This window comes from Danio rerio, chromosome 3 (assembly GCF_052040795.2).
Source record: "Danio rerio strain M-AB ecotype USA chromosome 3, GRCz13ab, whole genome shotgun sequence".
NCBI lineage: Eukaryota > Metazoa > Chordata > Actinopteri > Cypriniformes > Danionidae > Danio > Danio rerio.
This window is the reverse complement of record NC_141023.1, coordinates 14,414,931-14,439,000: the sequence shown is the minus strand read 5'-3', so window position 1 is coordinate 14,439,000 and position 24,070 is coordinate 14,414,931. Positions and strand designations below refer to the sequence as shown.

General features: G+C 34.1%; 1 protein-coding gene across 3 annotated transcripts in view; it reads left to right on the top strand.

Annotated features, from left to right (window-relative positions):
* xpo6 (exportin 6) overlaps positions 1-23,863 on the top strand; it is a 50,670-nt gene extending 26,807 nt beyond the window's left edge. For all 3 annotated transcript variants that reach the window (NM_194374.1, XM_087242234.2, XM_087242235.2), the window contains 14 exon segments: positions 1,994-2,063; positions 4,285-4,444; positions 9,623-9,715; positions 9,796-9,943; positions 12,188-12,334; positions 12,471-12,642; positions 13,650-13,805; positions 15,360-15,474; positions 15,565-15,643; positions 17,472-17,564; positions 17,878-18,039; positions 18,620-18,718; positions 19,585-19,815; positions 23,222-23,863. In NM_194374.1, the coding sequence (NP_919355.1) occupies positions 1,994-2,063; positions 4,285-4,444; positions 9,623-9,715; positions 9,796-9,943; positions 12,188-12,334; positions 12,471-12,642; positions 13,650-13,805; positions 15,360-15,474; positions 15,565-15,643; positions 17,472-17,564; positions 17,878-18,039; positions 18,620-18,718; positions 19,585-19,815; positions 23,222-23,323 (1,827 nt within the window). In that variant the 3' untranslated portion in view covers positions 23,324-23,863.
* The last annotated feature ends 207 nt before the right edge of the window (positions 23,864-24,070 follow it).

Sequence of the window (24,070 nt, the reverse complement as noted above, 5' to 3'; positions counted from 1 at the left end):
AATATTAAATCAAATATTATTACATCTGTTCTTAAATGGGCAGCTTAAGAAGACCACACATGCACACACACAGTTTAGGGCTGCACGATATAATCAAAACAAGACAGTCATATACAAAATTGAACAAATATTAAAGTGAAATAAACCATGTTCTCTGGTTTTCTGGAGAGAGCAACAGTATTCAGATGAAGAAATTGAATAATCAAATGTAAAATAGCCCTGTATAGTCTTCACCATTTAAATAAATTCAATAAAATGAATCTTTATCCTTAACTTTTTCATGCACTACTTAAATGCTTTAAGCTCTCTTCAAATGCTCATACAGTCACAGACCCTAAAAACACATGTAGATGATAAACTTCCTCTCGGTTATGGTTCAATTCTGCAGTGTCTCCACAAATCTTGTGTTTCATGATCTGTGGTTTCTGGTCATCTATAATCCTAAATCAACTTTGCGTATCTTGCGATGTCACGATTTGTGGACACACAAATTGTGATATCTATGTCTAAACCAAAGTTATTAGAGTTAACGAAAAAAAAAATTGTTAACTGAAATTACAATAAAAACAAGAGTTTAAAAAAAAAAAAAAAAACTAGAACTAACTGAGACTGTATTGTGTAAATAAAAACTCAAACTAACTATAATGATAGCCAAAAGGTCCATTGTTTTCCTCTTTGTAAATGTATTTAATACAAACTGTAAGCTTTTTATTTTTTTTTTTTAGAAGTAAACCCATTTACTTCACGCTGCCAGGTGTTTGACCCGTATGGCACCTCAAGAGTCTGTAATACTACTGCCAATGGCCAGCTCAAGTTGGTTCTCCAGTCATTATTGCTGTTGCTGTGCAACAAAAACAACGGCTGGACTTGATAACAGCACGGTGACGACATTAAATATGACCGAGCAGACACTTAAAAGTTATACTTTAACACACTTGTGCCCAAAAATGGCTTTTATTTCCATTTTCGTGATCCTGATCACAAACAAGTGAACTGGTTAAACTAGCTCACCAAATCGAACTAAATCATTTGAAATGATTTGCATCTACAGTAAGCCCTTATCCACAAACCACTTACTTTATAACATGCCTGATACCCCCTCTGACTTGAAATAAACCAATTTTTATTGGTTATTAGAACAGTACACATATCAGATTTAAGAACAGATAATACTGCACACACACTACATGACAGCCTGATGTGTTGAACCAAACTTGGACAAATGATTCATTATACAGCACCGGTAACCCAAGGGTTTAAATATGAGGATCTGGCGAAATTCATAACAGAAAATCATGATGGAGCATAAGTAAGTGAATCATGCGTTAGTTACGCTGCAAAACTTAATTTTAAGAAACTTCTCAGGTCGTGGTGAAGTTTTAACTGACTGAAGTTATGATGGCTGACTACATATTTTTAATATGTTGAGTCCTAACATGGGAGGATTGTCACAAAATATCCAGTTCATGTTAAAGATCTGAACTTCCCAACACTACTGTGCATCTAACCTCAGAAGCAGCCTTGCCCACATATTGTACTTATAGCAGCTATCTTGTGGGCTGGTGTATTTGAATTTGAGGATGGGTAGATGGTAGTGTTCATGTGTCCTCTGAATACATGTTTCAAAAAATGTATCTTTGTTTGAGTTTTTATTATAAAATATTTATTAAGATAATTTTGAATCTTGCACCTGACAAATATCCTTATTTAAAAAAACCTGAACCTAAAACTTTTAGTGAAACCAAACTTTTTTCAGTTTCAAAATATAGAAACTAATAGACTAGTAATTTTCTCATTACTAAAAAATAATTAAAACTAACTGAATCTAAAAAACAAAGTCAAAACGAAAAAAAAAAAAAAAAACGAAAACTAGTGAAAAATCAAAAACTATTTTAATCATGGCTCAAACGATATATTGTGCAGCCCTAACAGAGATGCACTGCTCTGTTGTTATTATTTGCACTATTGACCCGAGCATGGTATGTGTTTTTAGTTTCCAGTGCTGCAGGAGGATCTGGACGTTTATCTTGGACTCCAGCAGTTTATCGTGAGATCAGGAACAAGTGAGTTTCTCTTCATTGTCGCAATCTATGTTCGGGTATATATTGTACGTTGCAGAATCTGCAAAGCTGCATAGCTAGATAAAATAAAACGTATGGCAATGCAACTACAGATCCATTTGTATGTGACAATGTGTTGACTAAATTCGGGTTTCAGGTTTGCTGATATGCATCATAGATAGGACAATACCAGAATGCAGTGCGCAAAGCTCATTGAAAAATGCATGATGCCAGTGTGTCGCTCTCACTCTGAGCACAAAAGGGGATTTTGCGAAAATATTTCACAACTTTATTTCCTTGTTTGTGAGTGTTTTCATTTTTCATTTTTTTTTTTTAAACCAACTTCCTTTTATCAGATATCTTGTATTAATATTTGACCATTTTGACATACATTTCAAGAACTACTTGAATAATCAGCTCAAGTGAATACTTCTTGGGCTAAGGCTGTGCAATTACACACAAGATGAAAAATAAAGTAGAAAATTCATGTTCATAAGGTTTGAGGTCATGAAGTCATTATTATTTTGTTTATTAATTATATATATATATATATATATATAATTTTTTTTTAAAGTCTCCATTTATTTAATAAAAGTGTGGTAAAACAGCTACAGTTGAAGTCAGAATCATTAGCCCCCTGTTTATTTTTTTCCCCAATTTGTTTAATGGAGAGAAGATTTCTTCAACACATTTCTAAACATAATAGTTTTAATAACTCATCTCTAATAACTGATTTATTTGATCTTTGCCATGGTGACAGTAAATAATTTTACTAGATATTTTTCAAGATACTAGTATTCAGCTTAAAGTGACATGTAAAGGCTTAACTAGGTAAATTAGGCTAACTAGGCAGGTTAAGGTAATTAGGAAAGTTATTGTATAACGATGGTTTGTTCTGTAGACTATCGAAAAAGATTTTAGCTTAAAGGGGCTAATAATTTTCTCCTTAAAATAGTGTTAAAAAACAATTGTCGGCGCCAGTGGTGTAGTGTTAGTGCGTCGACACATGCACTCCAGTGCTTGCGACGACCCGGGTTCGATTCCGCCTTGCGGTCCTATGCCGATCCTTCCCTTCTCTCTGCTCCCCATGCTTTACTGTCTATTCTCTCTACTGACCTTTCAAAAATAAAGGAGAAAAACCCCTAAAAAATAATTATATAAAAAAATATATAGTGTTAAAAAAAATTAAACTGCTTTTTTTGTAGCCAAAATAAAACAAAAGACTTACTCCAGAAGAAAAAAATATTATCTGACATATTCTGAAAATTTTCTTGCTCTGTTAAAAATTATTTGGGAAATATTTAAAAATAAAAAGAAATTCAAAGGAGGGCTAATAATTCTGATTTTAACTGTATATTATGAGGTGTAATTACAATTTGAACAACTTTACTACCCTACTGAGTTTACTGTATGCATATATTTTAAAATCCAATTTAATCCTGAAATCGAAAGCTGAGTTTTCAGCATCATTACTCCTGCTTTCAGTGCCACATGATCCTTCAGAAATCATTCTAACATAATTTAATACAAAAATAGTGATTATTATTATTATTATTATTATTATTAATGTTGTGCATCTTAAAGTTTTTAAATGATGGGTCTTTTATTATATACATTTGAAGGCAAAGTTCTTAGCCCTCTTGTGTATTTATTTGCCCTCTCAATGACTATAATAGGAGACATGACTATATGACTATAATATTTTTTCTTCTGTGGAAAGTCTTATTTCTCCAAGTTTGCCTGAAATAAAAGCATTTTATGTAAACAAAGTTTGTTTGGTTAAACTAACTTGCCTAGTTAACTTAACCTAGTTAAACCTTCAAGTTGCACTTTAGCCTGGATACTTGTACCTTTAAAAATAACTAGGAAAATAATATGTACTGTTATCATGGCAAAGACAAAATTAATTAATTATTAGGAATTAGAAACTATAAAAATGTGTTGAAAAAATCCTCTCTGCATTGAACATAATTTGGTAAATATAAAAAAATGAATACAAACTTCACAGGATGGTGAATAATTATAACTTCAACTGTGAAATGTATTTATTTCCTCTAACATCTCACCATGTTGCTTGAGCACCAGTCTATAAATAAAGATGAAGTGAATAGTGTTGTAGTAGTAATGTTCACTCTGCTTCTTTATGGCGGATCTGTTCTCGTTTGGGTAATGAGCTGTTGTTGAGTGGTTTTGCACTTCTCTCTTTCTGTGCGTGTGTGAGCAGGTCGCAGGCTGAACATCACAGCTGAGGCTGACTGCAGAAAGCTGCACTGCGCTCTCCGTGACTTGAGCTCCCTGCTGCAGGCCGTGGGACGCCTGGCCGAGTTCTTCACAGGAGACGTTTTCACTGCTCGCTTTAACGACGCTCTCGCCATCGTGCAGAGGTCAGTTCCAGAACCACAGTTCCTCATTTAACAAGACTACTAACATTGTTTTTTTTCTGTTTTGTGTAGTGCAGGTAACTGATGTATTTGATTCTGTTTTTTATTACACCAAAGGTTTTCGTGTTGAATCCTATACTTGGCCTGATCTAATGTTGACAAACTATACAGCTGAAGTCAAAATGATTAGCCTTTCTGTCATTTTTTTTTTTCTTTTTAAAAAATTTCCCAAATGATGTTCAACAGAGCAAGAATTTTTTCACAATATTTCCTATAATATTTTTTCTTCTGGAAAAATTATTATTCGTTTTATTTCGGCTAGAATTAAATCAGTTTTTAATTTTTAAAAACCATTTTAAGGTCAATATTATTATCCTCCTTAAGCAATATTTGTATTGATTGTCTACAGAACATCCACTGTTATACGATGACTTGCCTAATTACCCTAACGTGCCCAATTAACCTAGTTAAGCCTTTAAATGTGATTTTAATACTAGTATCTGGAAAAATATCTAGTAAAATATGAATTACTGTCATCATGGCAAAGATGCAAAATAAACCAGTTATTAGAAATAAGTTATTAAAACTAGAGGTGTGAACCTATACTGGTCTCATGGTTCGGTTACGATTATCATGCCTTCGGTTCAATTCAATATCTCGGTGCATCACGGTGCATTGACGATGCTTTCCATATACAGTGTTATATTTTAGGGGGGAGGCTTTAACAAGCTGTCGGTATAAACACACAGACACACAGTACCACACTGTCTCTCATTCAAACACATACACAAACATAGACAGCACCAAACAAACAAACACACACACACACACACACACACTTAAGCCCTCACAACAGGGAGAGCTCGCGCTGAGCCGAGCAGAAAAACGAAAAAAAAAAAACGAAGAAAAGAAGCACTTTTCCGACAGTCCCTTACTGAGAGCTCCTCTCAGCGTGAGCTCTCCCGGCTAAACGCATATTGCGAGGGCTTAAAAGGAGCAGTGCTCGTAATGTCGAGGGAAAAAAGGAAAGACAGCTGTGAAACATAACCAGCTTTGTCTTTTTGTAGGAAACACACTTTAGATCTTTTTAGGGTAAGAGGTTTTTGAGTTAATGCCGTCTATAACTGAATGTGTGTCAGGAATATCAAAAACAAAACCAACTGAACAACGCTCATTTCTGGCACCCCCCTGTATATACAGCGCCCTTAGCATGGTGCCTATGTAAATACTCATGCTCACCTCCCTCGCGACAGAGCGCATAGGAGATAAATGACGTCAGTACATAATAACCGGTTATGATTATTACTAAACCGATACCGAATTTTCCACGTCTGCATCGCGGTGCACCGAAGAAACAATTAATTTTGACACCCCTAATTAAAACTATATTATGTTTAAAAATGTGTTGAAAAAACTTCTCTCTGTAAAACAGAAATTAGGGAAAAAATAAACAGCGGAGCTAATTATTCAGGGGGGCTAATAATTCTGACTTCAACTGTAAATGAATTGCGTTTAGTTTAAAATGTACATACTGTCACCCGACGGATAGAGGGCAAATGCAGAGACTTTGGTGAGCATGAGGCAGATTGTGCTTGACTAGTGTATAAAGCGTTGAACACGGTGTGATAAATAATTGTTTTATTGCAATAAGTTATAATTTAAAAAATGTTATTAATTAATATAATTCAAAGTAATGTTTTCCATGCATTTATAAATATTATGAAATGAATTAGGAAATTACACATGACAATAAAATAGTTTGGTATGTTTACCTTAAACTCACGGCTCTCAATGATATTTGGTTTTTGGCCCTTCGTGTGAAAAACTTTTTTCACCACTGCTTTACACACACAATTTTGCACAGAAATAGCAATGCATAGTCTGTCTGACCCTGGTCATGCGTCCTCAATCAACCTGTTGTTGATTTTGTTGAAAGCAGCACTTGATGTCGCTGCCGCCTTGCTTATCGCTTCAGCATTCATGCTGACTGTGTGAATGCAAACAGGAAAAGGGTCCAAGGAAAACTAGCTCTCTGGGAAACAGGCCTAGTTGATAGTTCCTGTGAAAACTCCTTATGGTTTTCCGTAATTCATCGTGTAATAAAAATCAAAGTTTATTAGCAGAATAAGAGTCAACAAATCTACAAACACACAGTACTGTGCAAAGGTCTTAGGCCCCCAGTTACATTTGCTGTTTCAGTGAGGGTTTAATGACATTTATACAGTTGAAGTCAAAACTATTAGCCCCCTTGTTTATTTTATCCCCAATTTCTGAGATTTTTTTTCAACACGTTTCTACACATAATATTTGATCAGATATTTTTCAACACACTTCTATACAGCTTAAAGTGACATTTAAAGGCTTAACTAGGTTAATTGTGTTAACCAGGCAGGTTAGGGTAACTAGGCAAGTTATTGTATAACGATGGTTTGTTCTGTAGACCAGTGAAAAAAAATATAGCTTAAGGGGCTAATAATTTTGACCTTAAAAAGGATTTCGAAAAGTTAACAACTGCTTTTATTCTAGTCGAAATAAAATAAATAAGAATTTCTTCTGAAGAACAAATATTATCAGACATACTGTGGAAATTTTCTTGCTCTGTTACACATAATTTGGGAAATATTTAAAAAATAAAATAAAATTCAAAGGGGGGCTAATAAATCTCACTTCAACTGTATATTACTTTTCATTCTCTTTAATAAAGTACAACCAGAAAATACAGGTTCTAATTGGATTTTAATTGGCTTTAATTGTTTAAGACCTATGAAAGAAAGAGTAAGAGAAAGATGGAAGAATGGATTATAAATACTATAGTTGGAGAGATGTTGTCTATATTGACTGAATTGGTGGGATTGTGAATGCATGAAAGTATAGGCAGGTTTTAATTCATCATGTAATTCCTACTAAGAAGGCACCTAATTTGTAATAGCATGATAATGATACCAAACACAGTGCTTATGCATTGAAATACTTTTGGAGAAAAACAGCTGATAAAAAGTCATGAAATGGCCTCCACATAGTCCAGACCAGAATATTATAAACAGTAGGCTATGTATAGGCAATATTATAGGAAGAATGAGATTTAGCATGTTCTATCTTTTTCTCTTCAGGTGAATATAAGAAAACTCTTAGAGATGCGGAAAGATGCTTGATATTAAATAGCACATTATTCCGAATGTAATTCTGTTCTTTATGGTGTACATATTTCCAGTATTTTCTGTTTGTATACTAGAGGTGTAGTTCACCCAAAAGTAATGACCCTGCACTTGCTCTATATAGGCATGGGCCGTTATAAGAATCTGACGGTATGATAACCTTGGATAAAAATATGACGATTTCACGGTATTGTGATTACTGCCTTAAGATATGTTCTTTTTAAATGTCTGTGTAAAAAATTTTTTTTTTTCTCTTGTGAGCACAGTATATTTTATTTTGAGAAACAATTAAAATTTATTAGAACAGTAAACATGTCAGGCAAAATTAATTAATGAGTTGTGCTGTCTTCATTTGTTTCAAAAACAGATTTTTATTTACAATTTACAAAAACGCCATCTTTAGATATATTTTATGCTGGAGATACTGTTGTCCTGAAACAAAAAAACGTAAAAAATAAATCTTACTCATACCTTACGCCCCCGTTCACACGGGGCTTCAGTGTCAACGCTTGACAGAAGGCGTGTCTGAAGTTGGGGCTGACGCGATCGTCATAGCAGCGTCAGCCAATGAAATTAGTCCGCAGTCGGCTACTGTCTGAGCTGGTGTATTTGCATACACAATGCAATTCGGCAACGCCTGATGTCACCCATTCAAAGTGAATGAAAAGCATTGAAGCTGACGCCCCGTGTTAATGGGGCGTTAGGATTTGTATTACAGAAAATTGACGGTTTTAATACCTTAACTTTTCCAAATCACGGTATACTTTGAAAACGGTTATCGTCCCATGCCTAGCTCCATACCTTTTTGATAAATAGATTTGTGCTAAAGTCTTAGGCTCTCAAAGCTGGTGGTGGCCTTAAGCTGGATTTATTCTTTCGACAAGCGCTGCATTGCGCACCTCCGCAGACTGCGCACGCACATCATGAAACGGACGAGGCTTTTATACTTGCCGCATTCGCCATTGTGATAGTCTTTAAAACGACAGGGGGTGGTCAAAAGAAACTGACCAGAAGAAAATCAGACCCATAAACAAATAAGTAGGAGTTTCCGGAACTACGTCATATTAATATCATTCAATGTTTTTAAGCTAATTATTTTTATAAATTATTTTAATGATTATAAAGATTTTTATAACCATTCAAGATGTTTTTTAAACCAACTTTGATGCATCACCTGCTTTTGTTCTTATCTCGGACAGTTCTACCTAATAAAGTTAATCAAAATATTATTGACAACAGACCAAGGATTGCTCTACAAATATATTTTTTAATATGACAAGAATAAAAGTACACTTACTAAAAAATACAGATGTTTTTTTAGATTTAGCCCGCTACACAATTCACACATTACTGTCTGGCTAGTTTCTGTCCTCTTCTTATGCTACAAAGGCAATACTGGTACCAACATTCCTGACCATTATCACCAATAAAGCCTAGAAAAACAGACATCAGTATATTGTAAACCGATAGCTTCAAATATTCTTTTCCAGTTATCAAAGAGATCCATCAGGTTTTTCCACACTTTTTAACAAAAACCTTTTTTTTCCCACGGCTGTTGCTGTTTCCAGCCAAAAATGATTGGTCATCTGGTTATCGCAGTGATCACGTATCAGAAAGATGCCTGTACAGTCGTACCCGTTTCAGATGAAATCTCTTCAAAGTAATTCATAATTAATTCAAATTAAATGCGGCGCTGCGCGCACTGTTTGAGAAGAAAAAATAATGCACTCTACCAGCCAAAATCATGTCGCGATTATCCAAAGCGAACCTCTGCAAGCACATCAATGACGTTACATTCGCCGCGCTCACTCAAAAGAACTAGCGGATGCGTCGAGTATACACCAGGCTTAAGACTTTTTTACACAGTACTGTTAATCATATAAAGTGAAATGATTAGATCGTATAAGAAACTGAATGTTATTTACAACATCATTACACTTAATTCATAACCTCTGCAATGGCCCATGACCGTTTGTTTATGTATACTAATGTGTATAATACTTGACCACTGTCTTTGTCCTTTCAGGCTGGTGGAAGTGTCGTGCTACGGTTCTCAGATCAGCCTGTATGATGTAGAGATGGCTGTTCCTTCAGTGCTTAAACCAGACCTTATAGACGTGTAAGTAGTTTGCCTTCACTTAACCTAGGAAAATGGATTGTTGTGTTATTGTGCTTCATAAAATATCTCTGTTTTTGCAGCCATGCACAGTCCTTGGCGGCTCTGCAGGCGTATTCTCATTGGCTGGCTCAGTTTTGTGGGGAAGTGCAGCGGCAACAAGATCAGACGCAGTTTGTCGATCTCATCACGTCAAGCATGGCTGCCGCAAGCCCTCTCATCAATGGCAAGGTGACGAGATCTTTGCATATGACTGAATGCTGGTAATACAATGAAAACTCAGCCCAAACATGCTCACCAACCTCTTTTATAAACCAAATGTTAATGTTTTTTTGTTGGAAGTCTAATCTGTTATCTATAAAACGCTGTTAACAAGTGTAATGCTGTGGTCACACTAGAGTTGCGAATGCAAAATTCTGTCATACAGTGCTATGAGAAGGAGCAGGATTAAACTAGATCAGGGGTGCTCAATCCTGTTCTTGGAGATCTACCTTTCTGCAGACTTCAGTTGCTACCCATATCAAACACACCTTAACCAATTAATTATTACCTGAACACCACTTGATAATTACAGGCAGGTGTGTTTGATATGGTTAGCAACTGAAATCTGCAGGAAGGTAGATCTCCAGGAACAGGATTGAGCACCCCTGAACTACATGACTAGATATAAAACATTGTCGCAGGAGCTTGCGCTTTCTGTCTGCCGCATTCGCAACTGTATGAATGAAAGTCTATGGGGCAAAAAGTGCAGTGTGACGCGGCTTAACTCTATTATCTATGACACATTTATTTACGCTTGAAAGTTATTACCTTTGTTATTATTTATCAAATGTTTCTTAAGTTATGTTTAACAGAGCAAGGATGTTTTTTCACATTACTCTTTATCATATATTTGTTAAGGTCAATATTTATTCCCTTTTCTAATCGCCAATGATTTGTTTAAGTAATCTAACTTTACTAGTTAACCTAGTTGTGTGTTAATCTTTTAAGTTGCACTCAAAGTAGAATACTTACAACTTGCAAAACAACTAGTCAAATATTGCAATATATATATATATATATATATATATATATATATATATATATATATATATATATATATATTTATTTATTCATTCATTCATTCATTCATTCATTCATTTTCCTTCAGCTTAGTCCCTTATTGATCAGGGGTCACCACAGCAGAGTGAACCGCCAACTATTCCAGCATATGTTTTATGTGGCGGATAAAATTTGTTAAAATCTTGTGTTGTAGGCAAATATTTTAAAAAGGCCTTCATTTTCCCATGTCTTTGAAAAGCTACTCATTCAAGCTGAAGTCATCCAATCACAAGCAATCCATCTCAATACAACTTTTAACAAATAGTTTAAGGTTTAATTTTTAACTTTAACTTTAATTATCTTCTTTAGAATAAGGTTAATCTAAAAGTAATTTATTTAAGGTGCTGCAGGATATTGGAAAAATCTGATTTTGCGTTTTTTTTTTTTTTTTTTTTATGGTGATAAACATTGCGAAATAAATACAGTTTCTGAAGATGGTTTGAATGGCTCCATTCAATAGAGTCGAACAGTATTCTGGTAAAGAAATTAAATAATCAAGATGCAAAAAAAATGCTTTTCTTACTTTTTGTCTTGTCTAAATATCAAATAAATTCTCAGACCAAGTAAAAATATTGTTTAGTTTTCACCATCAGAAGGAATAAGTGAAAACTGAGTTTTTTGTAAACTTGTTTTAATGAATTATCTGCCAGTGGGTAAGTGAAACAATCTTTCATAATTGCTTTGAAATGTCGATATTTGGAGTATTTATTTTTGCTAAAATCATATATATTCAATATAAATACAGTGATTTAAAAACAGTTTTGTGGCTCCTGGTGAACTATAATTCAGACTGGACATTGCATATCTTTGTGATGTGATTATTGCGAATACGCACATTGCAATATCAATCCTGAAACGATATATTGTGCAGCTCTAATGGAGAGACAGTTGTGCATATATTTATTTATTTATTTTTTTTATAAAAGAAATTATATTTTTAAAAAAGTGCATCTGTGAAACCAGAGTTTGCTTCTTTTGGTTCATTATTTAAAATGTATGTCTAAGAAATAAGTAAATTAGAATTTCTAGTATAAGATAGTAAAAATCTTTTCCTTTTCCATTAGAAAAAATCCTTATAGTGTTTATCCCCAGATAAGTCTTAAATTTAATTAATAATAGTCTTAAAGTCTTAAACTTTATGAAACTTGCAGAAACTCTGTATCTACATCACTGAGTTAAAGAACACTATATTCAGAGGTGTCGTAGCACCCGTGGCTCCTTCATAATAGGGGGTTTGCAATAGCAGTACTGTTCAAAACTACATTTAGTTGATAAGTTTCCTTGAAACATAATCATTTCTCTCAGCTTTATTGTTTAACAAGTTATTTTGTTTGCCTGATCAAACAGTTCATCAATCTGATCTGTGTGCCACAGGTTCCAGAGAAGCTGCTGTTATCTGCGTGCCATCTCCTGGTCTCCATGGCGACCACCGTGCGCCCGGTGTTCCTGGTGTCTCTGCCAGCGGTGCAAAATATCTTCAACCTGATCACAGAAAATCATAACCACAGATTACCTCAAGAGGTGTGTGTGTGTGTTTGGGAGTTTACATTGGTCTGTCTCTGAAAAAAAACAGGACTACGTGGCACTGTTTGTACATTGATCTGACTGTATTTGTGCATGATGTAATATTTGTTTTTGTTTTTTTTTATTTCTCAAGGCTCATGTCCTCGTGTGTCGAGCCCTGTCCAACATGCTGCTGCTGCCGTGGCCCAGCTTACCAGAGGGGGAGCAGCAGTGGCCGAATCGCTCAGCCAATCACGCACGGCTGATCAGCAGCCTCACGCAGCAGTACCGCCTCCTTCCCCGCCCACCCAACCATCACCACAGCAGTAAGAGCAACAGATGATCATTTTGCTTATTCGTAGGGTTACAATCCCTTCATTTGAGTCAAAATATAGAAGAAATCATACAATGAAATAGTTTTAATGCAGAATATTTATTATAAACAAAACAAACATAAGAACTGTCATTCAAGGCAACAAACAAATTTAGGGATAATAAGGAAAATAAAGAACCTAAGATATAATCACAACAAAACCTTGACATCATGATATAAGTAATGCAAAATCAACCCAAAAGGTTAAGGCAGTGGTCACCAAACTTGTTCCTGGAGGGCCAGTGTCCTGCAGATTTTAGCTCCAACCCTAATCAAGCACACCTGAACAAGCCAATCAAGGTCTTACTAGGTATACTTGAAACATCCAGGCAGGTGTGTTGAGGCAAGTTGGAGCTAAACCCTGCAGGGACACCGGACCTCCTGGACCGAGATTGGTGACCCCTGAGTTAGAGTCAACTAGATGGTAGATCTTGACTCCTGAGTAACCACACAGTGACCTACTCTAGCTAGCATACCAGCTCTCTTATATACACATTGAACCAATTAATGATTAATAATTTACATTTACAAAGCGAATTGCAATTGACCTTTCGCTAAGCCACACCTGATAACCGCCACACAACAAACATGGCTTAGCAACCGTAGCTACGTGCAGGAGGTCTGTCAAGCTTTCGAGCTAGGGAAACAAGCCAAAGTGTTATGCATATGGATCGTGCAAATCTGACACCCGGTATCCTAAAAGTGTGCACAGAGTGGTGGAATTTTTTTCCCTTTTAAAACCTAAAACCCAAGGGGAGAAAAGCCAGCATAGATTGTCATTTTCATCGACTTTAGCTTAAAGGTGTAGGGCTAAAGGGGAATGGGTACAAAATTCTGGGAAATTCTGACAAAGTTTCTCACTCTTTTATTGAATTCCGTCTCTTTAATACCCTCTTTTTACATCTTCACTTTCTTTAACAATTTTCAAAAATTAAAATAATCTCAATTGCTGTCTCTTAGGCAAGGCGGTAATCCAGCAGACTCTGTGTGTGCTGAGGGATCTGGTGGACAGTATTTCAGGAGAGGCCACCAAATCACGTCAGATCTGTTACCACAGCCTGCAGGAGTCGGTTCAGGTCTCGCTCGCACTCTTCCCCCTCTTCATCCAGCAGCCAGGTACAAAAAAACTACTTTACAGCCGCTGAACACTTGGACTTTGATAAAGAAACTCTCCTTTTACTTGGAAACAGGCTCATTTTAAAACCCCCTTAGAGTTGAACAGTTTAGTTTTACCAGTTTTGTATTTATTCAGCCGATCTACGACTCTGGCTTTAGCACTTTTAGTTTAGCTTAGCTAATATGGCAGTTCCTTTGTTAATACAGCCAAATAACAGTATAGTTCCTATCCAAAGACCCTGGAATACACAAGACATGTCACTCGTTTAGTTTCAAATGGGGAAAAATGCATCGGTCAATATAGCGAATGAAACCCCGCCTTCTATTACAGGAGCCAATCGTCGATCGCTATAGACTGAGGATTCTTTGGGGGAGGGTCTTTTACCAGATGCAAGTTTCTGCAGATTTTGTTTGATTGGAATGTTTAGAAATTAAACTAAATAGACAGTTGTTATTTAATTTCATTGGTCATTTCTAATATGAAATTCAATCGTAAGCTTGGCAAGTAATTGTGGAGAATTTGATCTGTCCCTATTCAAACTGAATGCCTGAGCATACTGCCCAAGAGGCGTTTCAAAGATGGCTGTTGAGTGAAATGACTTGCCTTAAAGGGTCTTTGATATCAACATGGAAACATGAAAAACATGGATTTTTTTTTAGTACATGCTGTAACTTCAGAAGAGTCAAACTTTAAATATATATATATATATATATATATATATATATATATATATATATATATATATATATATATATATATATATATATATATATATATATATATATATATATATATTTATATATATATTTTTATATATATATATATATATATATATATATTTATATATATATATTTATATATATATATATATATATATATATATATATATATATATATATATATATATATATATATATATATTTTTATATATATATATATATATATATATATTTATATATATATATATATATATATATATATATATTTATATTTATATATATATATATATATATATATATATATATATATATATTTATATTTATATATATATATATTTATATATATTTATATATATATATATATATTTATATATATATATATATATATATATATATATATATATATATATTTATATATATATATTTATATATATATATTTATATATATATTTATATATATATATTTATATATATATATATATATATTTATATATATATTTATATATATATATATATATATATATATATATATATATATATATATATATATTTATATTTATATATATATATATATATATATATATATATATATATATATATATATATATATATTATTATTTTTTTTTTTTTTTTTTAAGTAAGATGCTAATGGTCTAATCCGTTTCAGTGATTTATGCTAAGCTAAAAGTGCTCCCGCCAGCCTGAATGGATTCAAAAGTGGTTGTAAATTGAGCCTTTTCCAAAAAGAAATCGAGTGTTTCTTTAAACTGCTGTTCTCTTAAACTGTGCTAAAGTTTATTTACGCTGTTGTCTTGTGTTCTCTCTGTTTCTTAGAGGTGACGGATGAGATGCTGAGTTTCTTTCTCACGTTGTTTCAAGCGCTGCGTGTGCAGATGGGAGTTGCCTTCACCGAGCAGATCATCCAAACCTTCCTCAGCATGTTCACCAGGTCATCTAGACGGCATCTGTGTGATTGCTAGTGTGCACTAGTGTGTCGTCACTGCTTGTATTAATGCTGTCTGATGTTTGTGTTCCTCAGAGAGCAGCTGGCGGTGAGCATCCTACAGGAGGGTAGCTCCGGCTCCAAAGTGGTCCAGAAGTTTCTCAAAATTCTCCAGGTGAAAGAAATGAGAACCTTTGTTTGGTTTTGCTATGTTTATGATTGATTTCTAGAGGTTGACAGTTGCGTTATTCATTCGTTGTATTAAATAATTTTATGTTATTTTATTATTATTTTTTTTAGTCTATATTTTTTGCTGCCTGTTTTGTCTTCATTAATCCCACTCAGGTGGTTCTAAACTTTAGATTTCTTCTGTTGAACTCAAAACAAGACATTTTGAAGAGCTTTATTTATGGTAACTGTTGTACACTGAAAAATAAATTATGTATATAAAAAAAGCTGTAAATAAAACTAAATATAAATAAAATCATTATATTAATCATATTTTCACTTCAGTATTTTAAAACATCAATATTTATTAATGTGTTGGTTGTTTCTTGTTAACATTACTTAATGTTGAACTAACAATAAACATTTTCATTAACTAACATTTAACAGAGATAAATAAATATTGTAACTAATTTTGTGACTACAACATTAAATATAGTAGTATTTTTGAACATTGCTAAAGCAAAGAACTGGAATTAATCTACAATATGTTGGCAAAAAAAAATTCATCGACTTCCTTAGTAGGAACAAAAAAAAAATTCAGGAAAACTTCCTGCGTGTTCAACAGAAGAAGAAAACCCAAACATGTTTGGTACAAGCGGATGATGAGTCAATTATGACAGGTTTTGTGTGTGCGTGTGCATGCGTGAGATCTTAAATATTTAACCTATACTGTACAAGAGGCTTGTGTTAAGGATAGTTTAAAAGAGGCTTATGTTGTTAGTTTTGGCAACTTTCTATATCATTTCTAGTTACTAGTTTCACTTTTAATTAGATTTAATGAGTTGATGAAAAACAAAAAAGACAATGGCTGCATCCAAAATTGCCTACTGAGGTGTGCTGCATTTGAGTTTATTGTGCATTCTAGTATGAATGCAAGTAGTATTAATGGAACTTGGACAGAGTACATCTGCTGTTTTGTCATGATTATGTGACCTACCTGCGTCAGTTGCGTCACTTTACATTCATGAATGAGGGGCATCATAGGATAGCGTAGCTTCCATCGGATGTGCACTTACTAATTTCGGCGAGATTCTTAAGTACTTCTCGCATACTGTTTTTCAAATGCTATGAATTCGGACATACTACTTGGCTCGCATACAGTTTTTAGTGTACTATATTGTATGGAGATATGTGATTTTGAATGCAGCCAATCAGCCTCAAATATTGGTCAAGTAAATCAAAATTACATGTTTAAACAGTCAAGCCTGAAATTATACATACCCCTGTGAAATTCTGACACATTATAATAGTTTTGTTCAAATGGTTGGCAGAAAAAAACATTAAAGTTTTGCGTGGGCCCAGCCAGAGTCCTGACTTAAATCCAATTGAGAATCTGTGGAGGAAGCAAAAGATCAGGGTGATGGAGACTCTCCAACCAGAAAGAGTTGAAGCTAAAGATGACTATTTAAATATACCAATTTAATCAAGTGTTATAGTGCTGTAGTAGCCGATAAAGGCTTTTCTAGCAATTTATTGAGAAGGGTATGAATAATTTTGGGCATGATACTTTTTGTTCAAATATAAATAAAAGCTGAAAATTATAAAAAAAAAATTTCCACAATGATGCCTCTTGTACATCGTCTTATCTTTTGGGAGAAGCCTGTGTCAATTCCAGCAAATTTGTAGGGAAACAACCAATGTTTTTTCTTTGTCTCAGCCAATGCTAAGACCTTTTAAATGCTCAACATGATGAAACATGAATTGGCTAAGTTCATATGTCAGATTGTAAGAGGATTAAACATTATGCTGACTCTTATTTTTTTTTTCTTTCTCAGGTTGTCGTTCAAGAACCCGGTCAGACCTTCAAGCCTCTTTTACCCAGCATCCTTAGTCTTTGTTTGGATCAGGTTTACCCAATAGTAGCAGAGGTTAGTCATTCAATTTCATAGTGCCTATAAAGTATGTTTTTGTGTTACAGTATGTTTAGGGAATTATGAGATTTACATTTCATTTACTACTAACAGTAAATTTGATTAAACTGTATATTTCTAACACACCATGTTAAATTTACAATGTACCAATAATCACCACATTAGCCTGTACAGTACTTGTACCGTATGTTTAGCTATTGCCAGTAATATATCCATGCAACAAGAGGTCCAGGGTCACGTGTATTAAAAATAAAAAAAATAAATAAAATGGGTGTTGAGATCTTCACCGTTCTTCATCTCTGTTGTGCAGCGCTCCTGTCCAGATGTGAAAGCCGAGATGTTCGAGCTGCTCTTCCAGATTCTCCACCAGAACTGGAGGTTTTTCTTCAAGAGCTCAGTGTTGAGCAGCGTTCAGAGAAGCGGAGCGGAGGAGCTCATGGAGAACCAGGCACAATTCACTGCTGCCATGCAGGTAATTGGCTGCCTTCAACTCTTCACAGCTAAACCAAGCATCAACAAATATCTTCTCTTAGCATGTAATGCCCCTTTAATTATCTTCCCAGTAAAAAAAAAAACATGCTGACAGTATAAATGCCGTGCTTATTTTTCTCATTCAGTTCCACACAAAAAAAAAAACATTTCATCGCACTTTATATGGCATCCGTTTTTGTTTATTTTTAAGATCAATATCAATGTATTTTAAATAATGATTTCAGTTATGCATAATTATATACTCCAAACCTAAACCTCACCATATAGTAACAGTAATATAAATAGTAATAGTACATGTAAGTGATTAATAAAGCTCGCTATCTAAATTGTTCCCCTGTAACAAGGACACCCTAAAATCACTATAAAATAATTTAAGTTCCAATTTGCTGTTGGTTTATTTAATTATATATGTCTTGCTATTTTATTATCTATATTTTATTTGTCGTTTTTCAGAATCCCATTACAGTCAGTTCTGCAGCTTGTGATTCAGTAGCCGCGCTGATAATGCTTTCATTCATATTGTGTGGATGTGTGTGTTTTAACATGTCTTTGATTTGCAGGCATTCGGTCAGTCTTTTCTTCAGCCTGATATTCACATCTTCAAGCAAAACTTGAGTTACCTGGAGGTGCTGAACACCAAACACAAGCTGTACCACAGGGTGAGACGCACTGATATGTGCTTACATTACTCAAAATAATGACGGTGCTACAGCTTTTAATATGGACTTTTCAAATAAAAACGTCTGCTTGAATGAAATTCTAGTAAATTAGTGAAATCATGATCCATTGTCGTTCAGCAAATACATAATAAGTAAATAAATATTTGATCATACTAAATGTTATTTTGTTTTTACAACTTAAAATGGTAAAATCATGATTTGAAGGAGAGGTTTAACGTTTTAAATTAAACTAGAAAGACAAAGCAAAGACTGTGAATATGATTCTGAATATGATATCTATTTTGGTATATTGTAAAAATGGAATGACATTTTAAATGGGTGTTATGTAAATCTTGGTGCAAATAACTATTTTATTTACAAATATTATTTTGCAAAAGTGTGAGGTGAAAAAAGATGTAGTTTAATGTAAAACGAATCTGCATAATTTATACCTTTAATTTTAGTTTTATTCTTTTATTATATATTTAATTTTCAGCTTTAATTTCAGTTTCCACAAAATGTTGGAAAACACCCAAACGTCTGGCTCAGGCTTGTATTTTTTTGTTTGTTAGTGAAATAATTCAGACTTTGAAGCAGGTACTGAATTTCATTTTGCAAATATGATGCCGTACCATCTGTAAAAATGAAACAAATGCATATATATTGGTAAAATTGTAATATTTAAAAATAAAGAATAAAAAAGGATTATTATTATTAATAATAATACTACTAATAATAATTTCTTTATTTTAATTATTACAATTTGAACGGTATATAATGATGCTGATATACAGAGTTGAGGTTTGTTTGTTTTCTTTTAAGCTTGTGTCTGTGGTCGGTCAGTGATGTGTGATGGTTAATTGCAGAAGCTGTTCAGAAACGCCATGCTGTTCCACTTCATTAACGTCCTCCTGCAAGTCCTGCTGCACAAGAGCCATGATCTCCTGCAGGAGGACATCACGCTGGCGCTCTATAACATGGCGGCGGTGGATTTCTCAGCATTCTACTCCTCCTTCTTGCCAGAGTTCCTCAATGGATGCCAAGGCCTTGACCCACACCAACGCACAACGCTTGCCCGAAACTTCACGCCAGAGAGGGTGAGCGAACATCACCATTACAGTGCATCAGAAAACACTGTTGTCTTTACAGATGTAAAGGGGTGAAATGTACTCTGGATTTTTCTGAAGTCACTCCAGGCTTGTTTCTATCCATTAAAATTGCAGAAATTCCAATTATGAATTGAAATTACATAATGGAAATGCGTCCATTTTGCAAAAACTCCCATCTATTGGGAAAAAAACGATGATTATAATGAAGTATAACTAGGTTATTATTAATACACATTACATCATTTAACACAGTAAATATTTATATGCATCTTATCAATAGTATGAAACTTTGGAGTGGCCTAGTCAAAGTCCTGACCTGAATCCAATTAAGATGCTGTGGCATGACCTTACAAAGGCTGTTCTTGCTCAAACCCTCCAATTCAAATTATGCTTAATGGAAATGCAAAAACTCCCATATATTGCAAAAAATAAAGATCAGTAATGCTTTCTGTTAGGCTCATGCTTATAATGAACTGTCAATCTGTTTAAATTTACTTATAATCATTCTATAAATGTATTTATAAAGACAAAACAAACCTTAAGCTGTATTATGACTATTATAGCTAAATAATAAAATAATAGTGTTATTAATATTTATTACTTAAAGCCAGTCAATGATTCATTTATAGGGTTAATAACAGTATGCTGACCCACATTAAGTATTTAAAAGGCTCTTATTAACATTATGAAACTTCAGAGTGGGCTAGTCGTCCTGACCTGAATCCAATTGAGATGGAAATTGAAAAAAAGATTGAAAAAACAGTTTCTTTGAAGCTCATGCTTATAATGATTTATAACTCTTTTTATAATTATTTATAGTCATTCTATAAATGTATCTATAAAGAAACAAACCTTATAATGAAGTATATGACAGTTATGGCTACATAATAAAATAGTTATAATCGTGTTATTAATACCTAATACTTTAAACCTTCAATGATGCATTTATAAGGTTAGTAACTGTATTATGACTGGGCCCACACGGAATGCGCGTGCAGAATCCCGCAGATTTTCGCTGCTTTTTAGCCCATGATTAATTCTGTTTATTTACTTGAGTAAATGTGTGTAAATGTATATTTATTCAGTTTTTTTATTAATTTCAGTAATATCATTTACTAATATTAAAATGTTCATCTGATTTATGTGCAATGCAGTTTGTACAGTAATATTTCAGTCTTTTAGTAGAGATATTATATGAGAGATTTGCTTTGTTTACCAAATAAAGTGAATAAACATTAAATAAAAGTTAAAAACATATTATTTTTTTATTTCACATATTAAGGTTTTAGTTATAATACTCCCAAAATAATTCTGCAGAAATCCGCAGATTTTTAACAAAATTCTTGGCAGAAATAGCAACAAAACTTCCGCAGAACCGTCTGGCCCTAATTGTGACCCACATTATGTATTTATAAGGCTGTTTTTAACTATATAAAACTATGGAGTGGTCAAAATCCTGACCTAAATCTAATTGAGATTCTGTGGCATGACCTTGAAAAAAGCTGGTGATTCTCCAACCCTCCAATTTAAATTGTGAGTTTAAATTTAATGCACAGGACCTTTAAATGCAACTCCAACAAAAATAAACCTTTTTTGATTTTTTTATTAAAAGATTTACTAAGATTCACTTTTATCCAGTGTTGGACAAGCTACTTTACAAATGTAGTGAGCTAAGCTTTTAGCTACTCTACTTAATGTAGCTTAACTACACTAAAAGCTACCCTCTGAGAAATGTAGCAAGCTAAGCTAATGCTTTTTTTTTTTAGCTTTTGCAGTTTTTATTTTTAAATCGAAGCAACTTAAATCCAGTGTTAGGAAAAAGTAATATTACAGTTTTATGTCTGCCTTATCTCTTTAAAAAAAGAAAAAAAAAAATCAAATTACAATAAAATACCACAACACAAATATATTCGCATTGCATCCTTAAAAAATAACCAATACATGTAGTTACTTTTTATTTATTTTTAAGAGACTAGATATTGTAATATATTACTTATTTCCCAACACTGCCAAGTCAATCCAAGTCAATCATATCTTAGAGATCAATAAAACCGTCAATGAAACATATGAGGCACAATTCAGTTCAGTTATTTACTGTAAATAATATGCTGTACTAAACAGAAACAAATTATAGTACATAACAGCAAAAACAAAACGTCCAATAAAAGCAGGTGTTACACATTTAAAATACTATAGTAATTTATAATAGAGAAATATTTTGACCTAAGCATTATGCATATTGTGTATATATATTTACAACTCTTCATTAATAAATTACACTACATAATGCAGTAATTTATAGCACTACTTACTATAAATCACTGAAGTGTTTTTTGAGCACAGCAGCAGAAATTTATTGCATCTTAACATGTACTTCTCGGGTAATGGTCACGAAAACTCCTGCTTCAGAAATAACTCCTCTCCCTCAGTCATCTTTCCATCAAGCAAGTTTCTCATGTTAGCCTAATTTGGTTGACGACGTCATCTGACCAGAGGTGGCAGTAGCGTACAAAAACGTTTGCAGTCAACTATCGTAAAACAGGAAGAAGAAAATATTGTCATTCTCGCCATCATATGGATTTACTTTCATCAGTTAGACCTGGTGTTTTCAAACTTTTCGGAGCAACAAAAAACAAAATTATAATGCATGTGCTTTGCAAAGCCTTGACGGTGTGGTTGAGTCAAACATTAAGGAGGTTTACATGGGCAACAATACTTTAATACAATTTTAATTTGATTAAGACAGTGCTCTGATTAGAGTCTACCATGTAAACAGTTACTTTTGATCACCGTAATCCAGCTAAAGTCATAACTGAACTAAACAGAAATGAAATTAAGACACGTGGAGTATGCAGATATTAGTGACATTATTGAGATAAACATCGCAGTCAAACTATTACCGTCATGTAGGACTTTTTGCCACATTTTGTGACGATCCATTTTAATTGTGTATATTTTACTGGAACACATTTACTCTACAGGTGCCTGAAAGTTAGCTGTGGAGCTGACGTCAATCATATTCCCTCTAGTGAACGCATAAAAATCGTCATCATAATCACAGTTTGAAAACCCTTGGGTTGGATATCGGCCTCAAAGTCACATTAAATGAATGTCGGTGCCGTCACTTATTGATCCACGATCTGTAAAATGTGGCTTGGTGGATGCTACTGCGCTACTTGACTAATAAAATAGCTTCGCTGCTGTTAAGCTATTTGATTTAGAAAGTAGCGACGCTACAGAGAAATGTAGTTGAGCTACTGCTCAACACTGCTTTTATCTTATTGCTGTCGATGTCTTTTTATTCATCTATTTATTTCCATTTATTCTAGAAAAGTGGTATTTCGAAAATGTTTGCAAGTTTGATTTGACTCGACTCTCTCTTACTCTCTCCCAGGACCTGCCGTCGTTTTCTCAGGGAGTGTATCGTATCGTGAACGACCTGCGCTTTTACAGACTGTGCAATGGGAGCCTCCCGCCGGGAACGCTGAAGTTATAGCAGCACATCACAGGACCCGCCACACAGCCAAACCACGGGCCGTCCTGAAGGCGCCCGTCTGTGGTGTATCTGAGGGCTGCAGGGCTTCCTTCCTCAGCTTCTTTTACCTTTATTTCAGCTAGATTTTTACACGTTGCCAATGATCAAGAGGCCAAAGTGGATGTTTAGCAGCTGCCGTGGAGAAACTGGCTTCGGGATCCATTGCTGAATCGGAGCGGTGCTTCCCGGATTTGCTTGATGTTTTAAAAGGACCGGTGTAACCGAAAGCACACTTAATTGAGTTGAAATGATGGATGTTGAATGCGGCGGTGTGGAGATCTCAAGACGGTTTTTCGTGGATGGAGTGAAGCATTGCTGAATGGTTTTAAAGTGAACGCGTGCAACGCAGAGCACTGAGGTTTTTTTTTTTTTTTCTCTTAAATGTCTGGTTTTATTGCCCTCTCCTCATTTCCTCGGAGATGGACGCTCATGTCTTTTTCATATCATTCCATCCTGATACAGGAGAAACAAACCTTCAATAAAGTTTTATAAGGAAATGCATTCTTGGACTCGGTTTGTTTTGTTTTGTTACAAGAGATTAATATAGAGATGTATTTACTTTTAGTGGTGGTGTGGTACTTCTTTTTGTGCGCTTCTAATTTAGATTAGATCAGATTAGATTCAACTTTATTGTCATTACACATGTACAAGTACAATGCAACGAAATGCTAATCACGTTACCTTATTGACCTGTCTTTCATGTGCGAA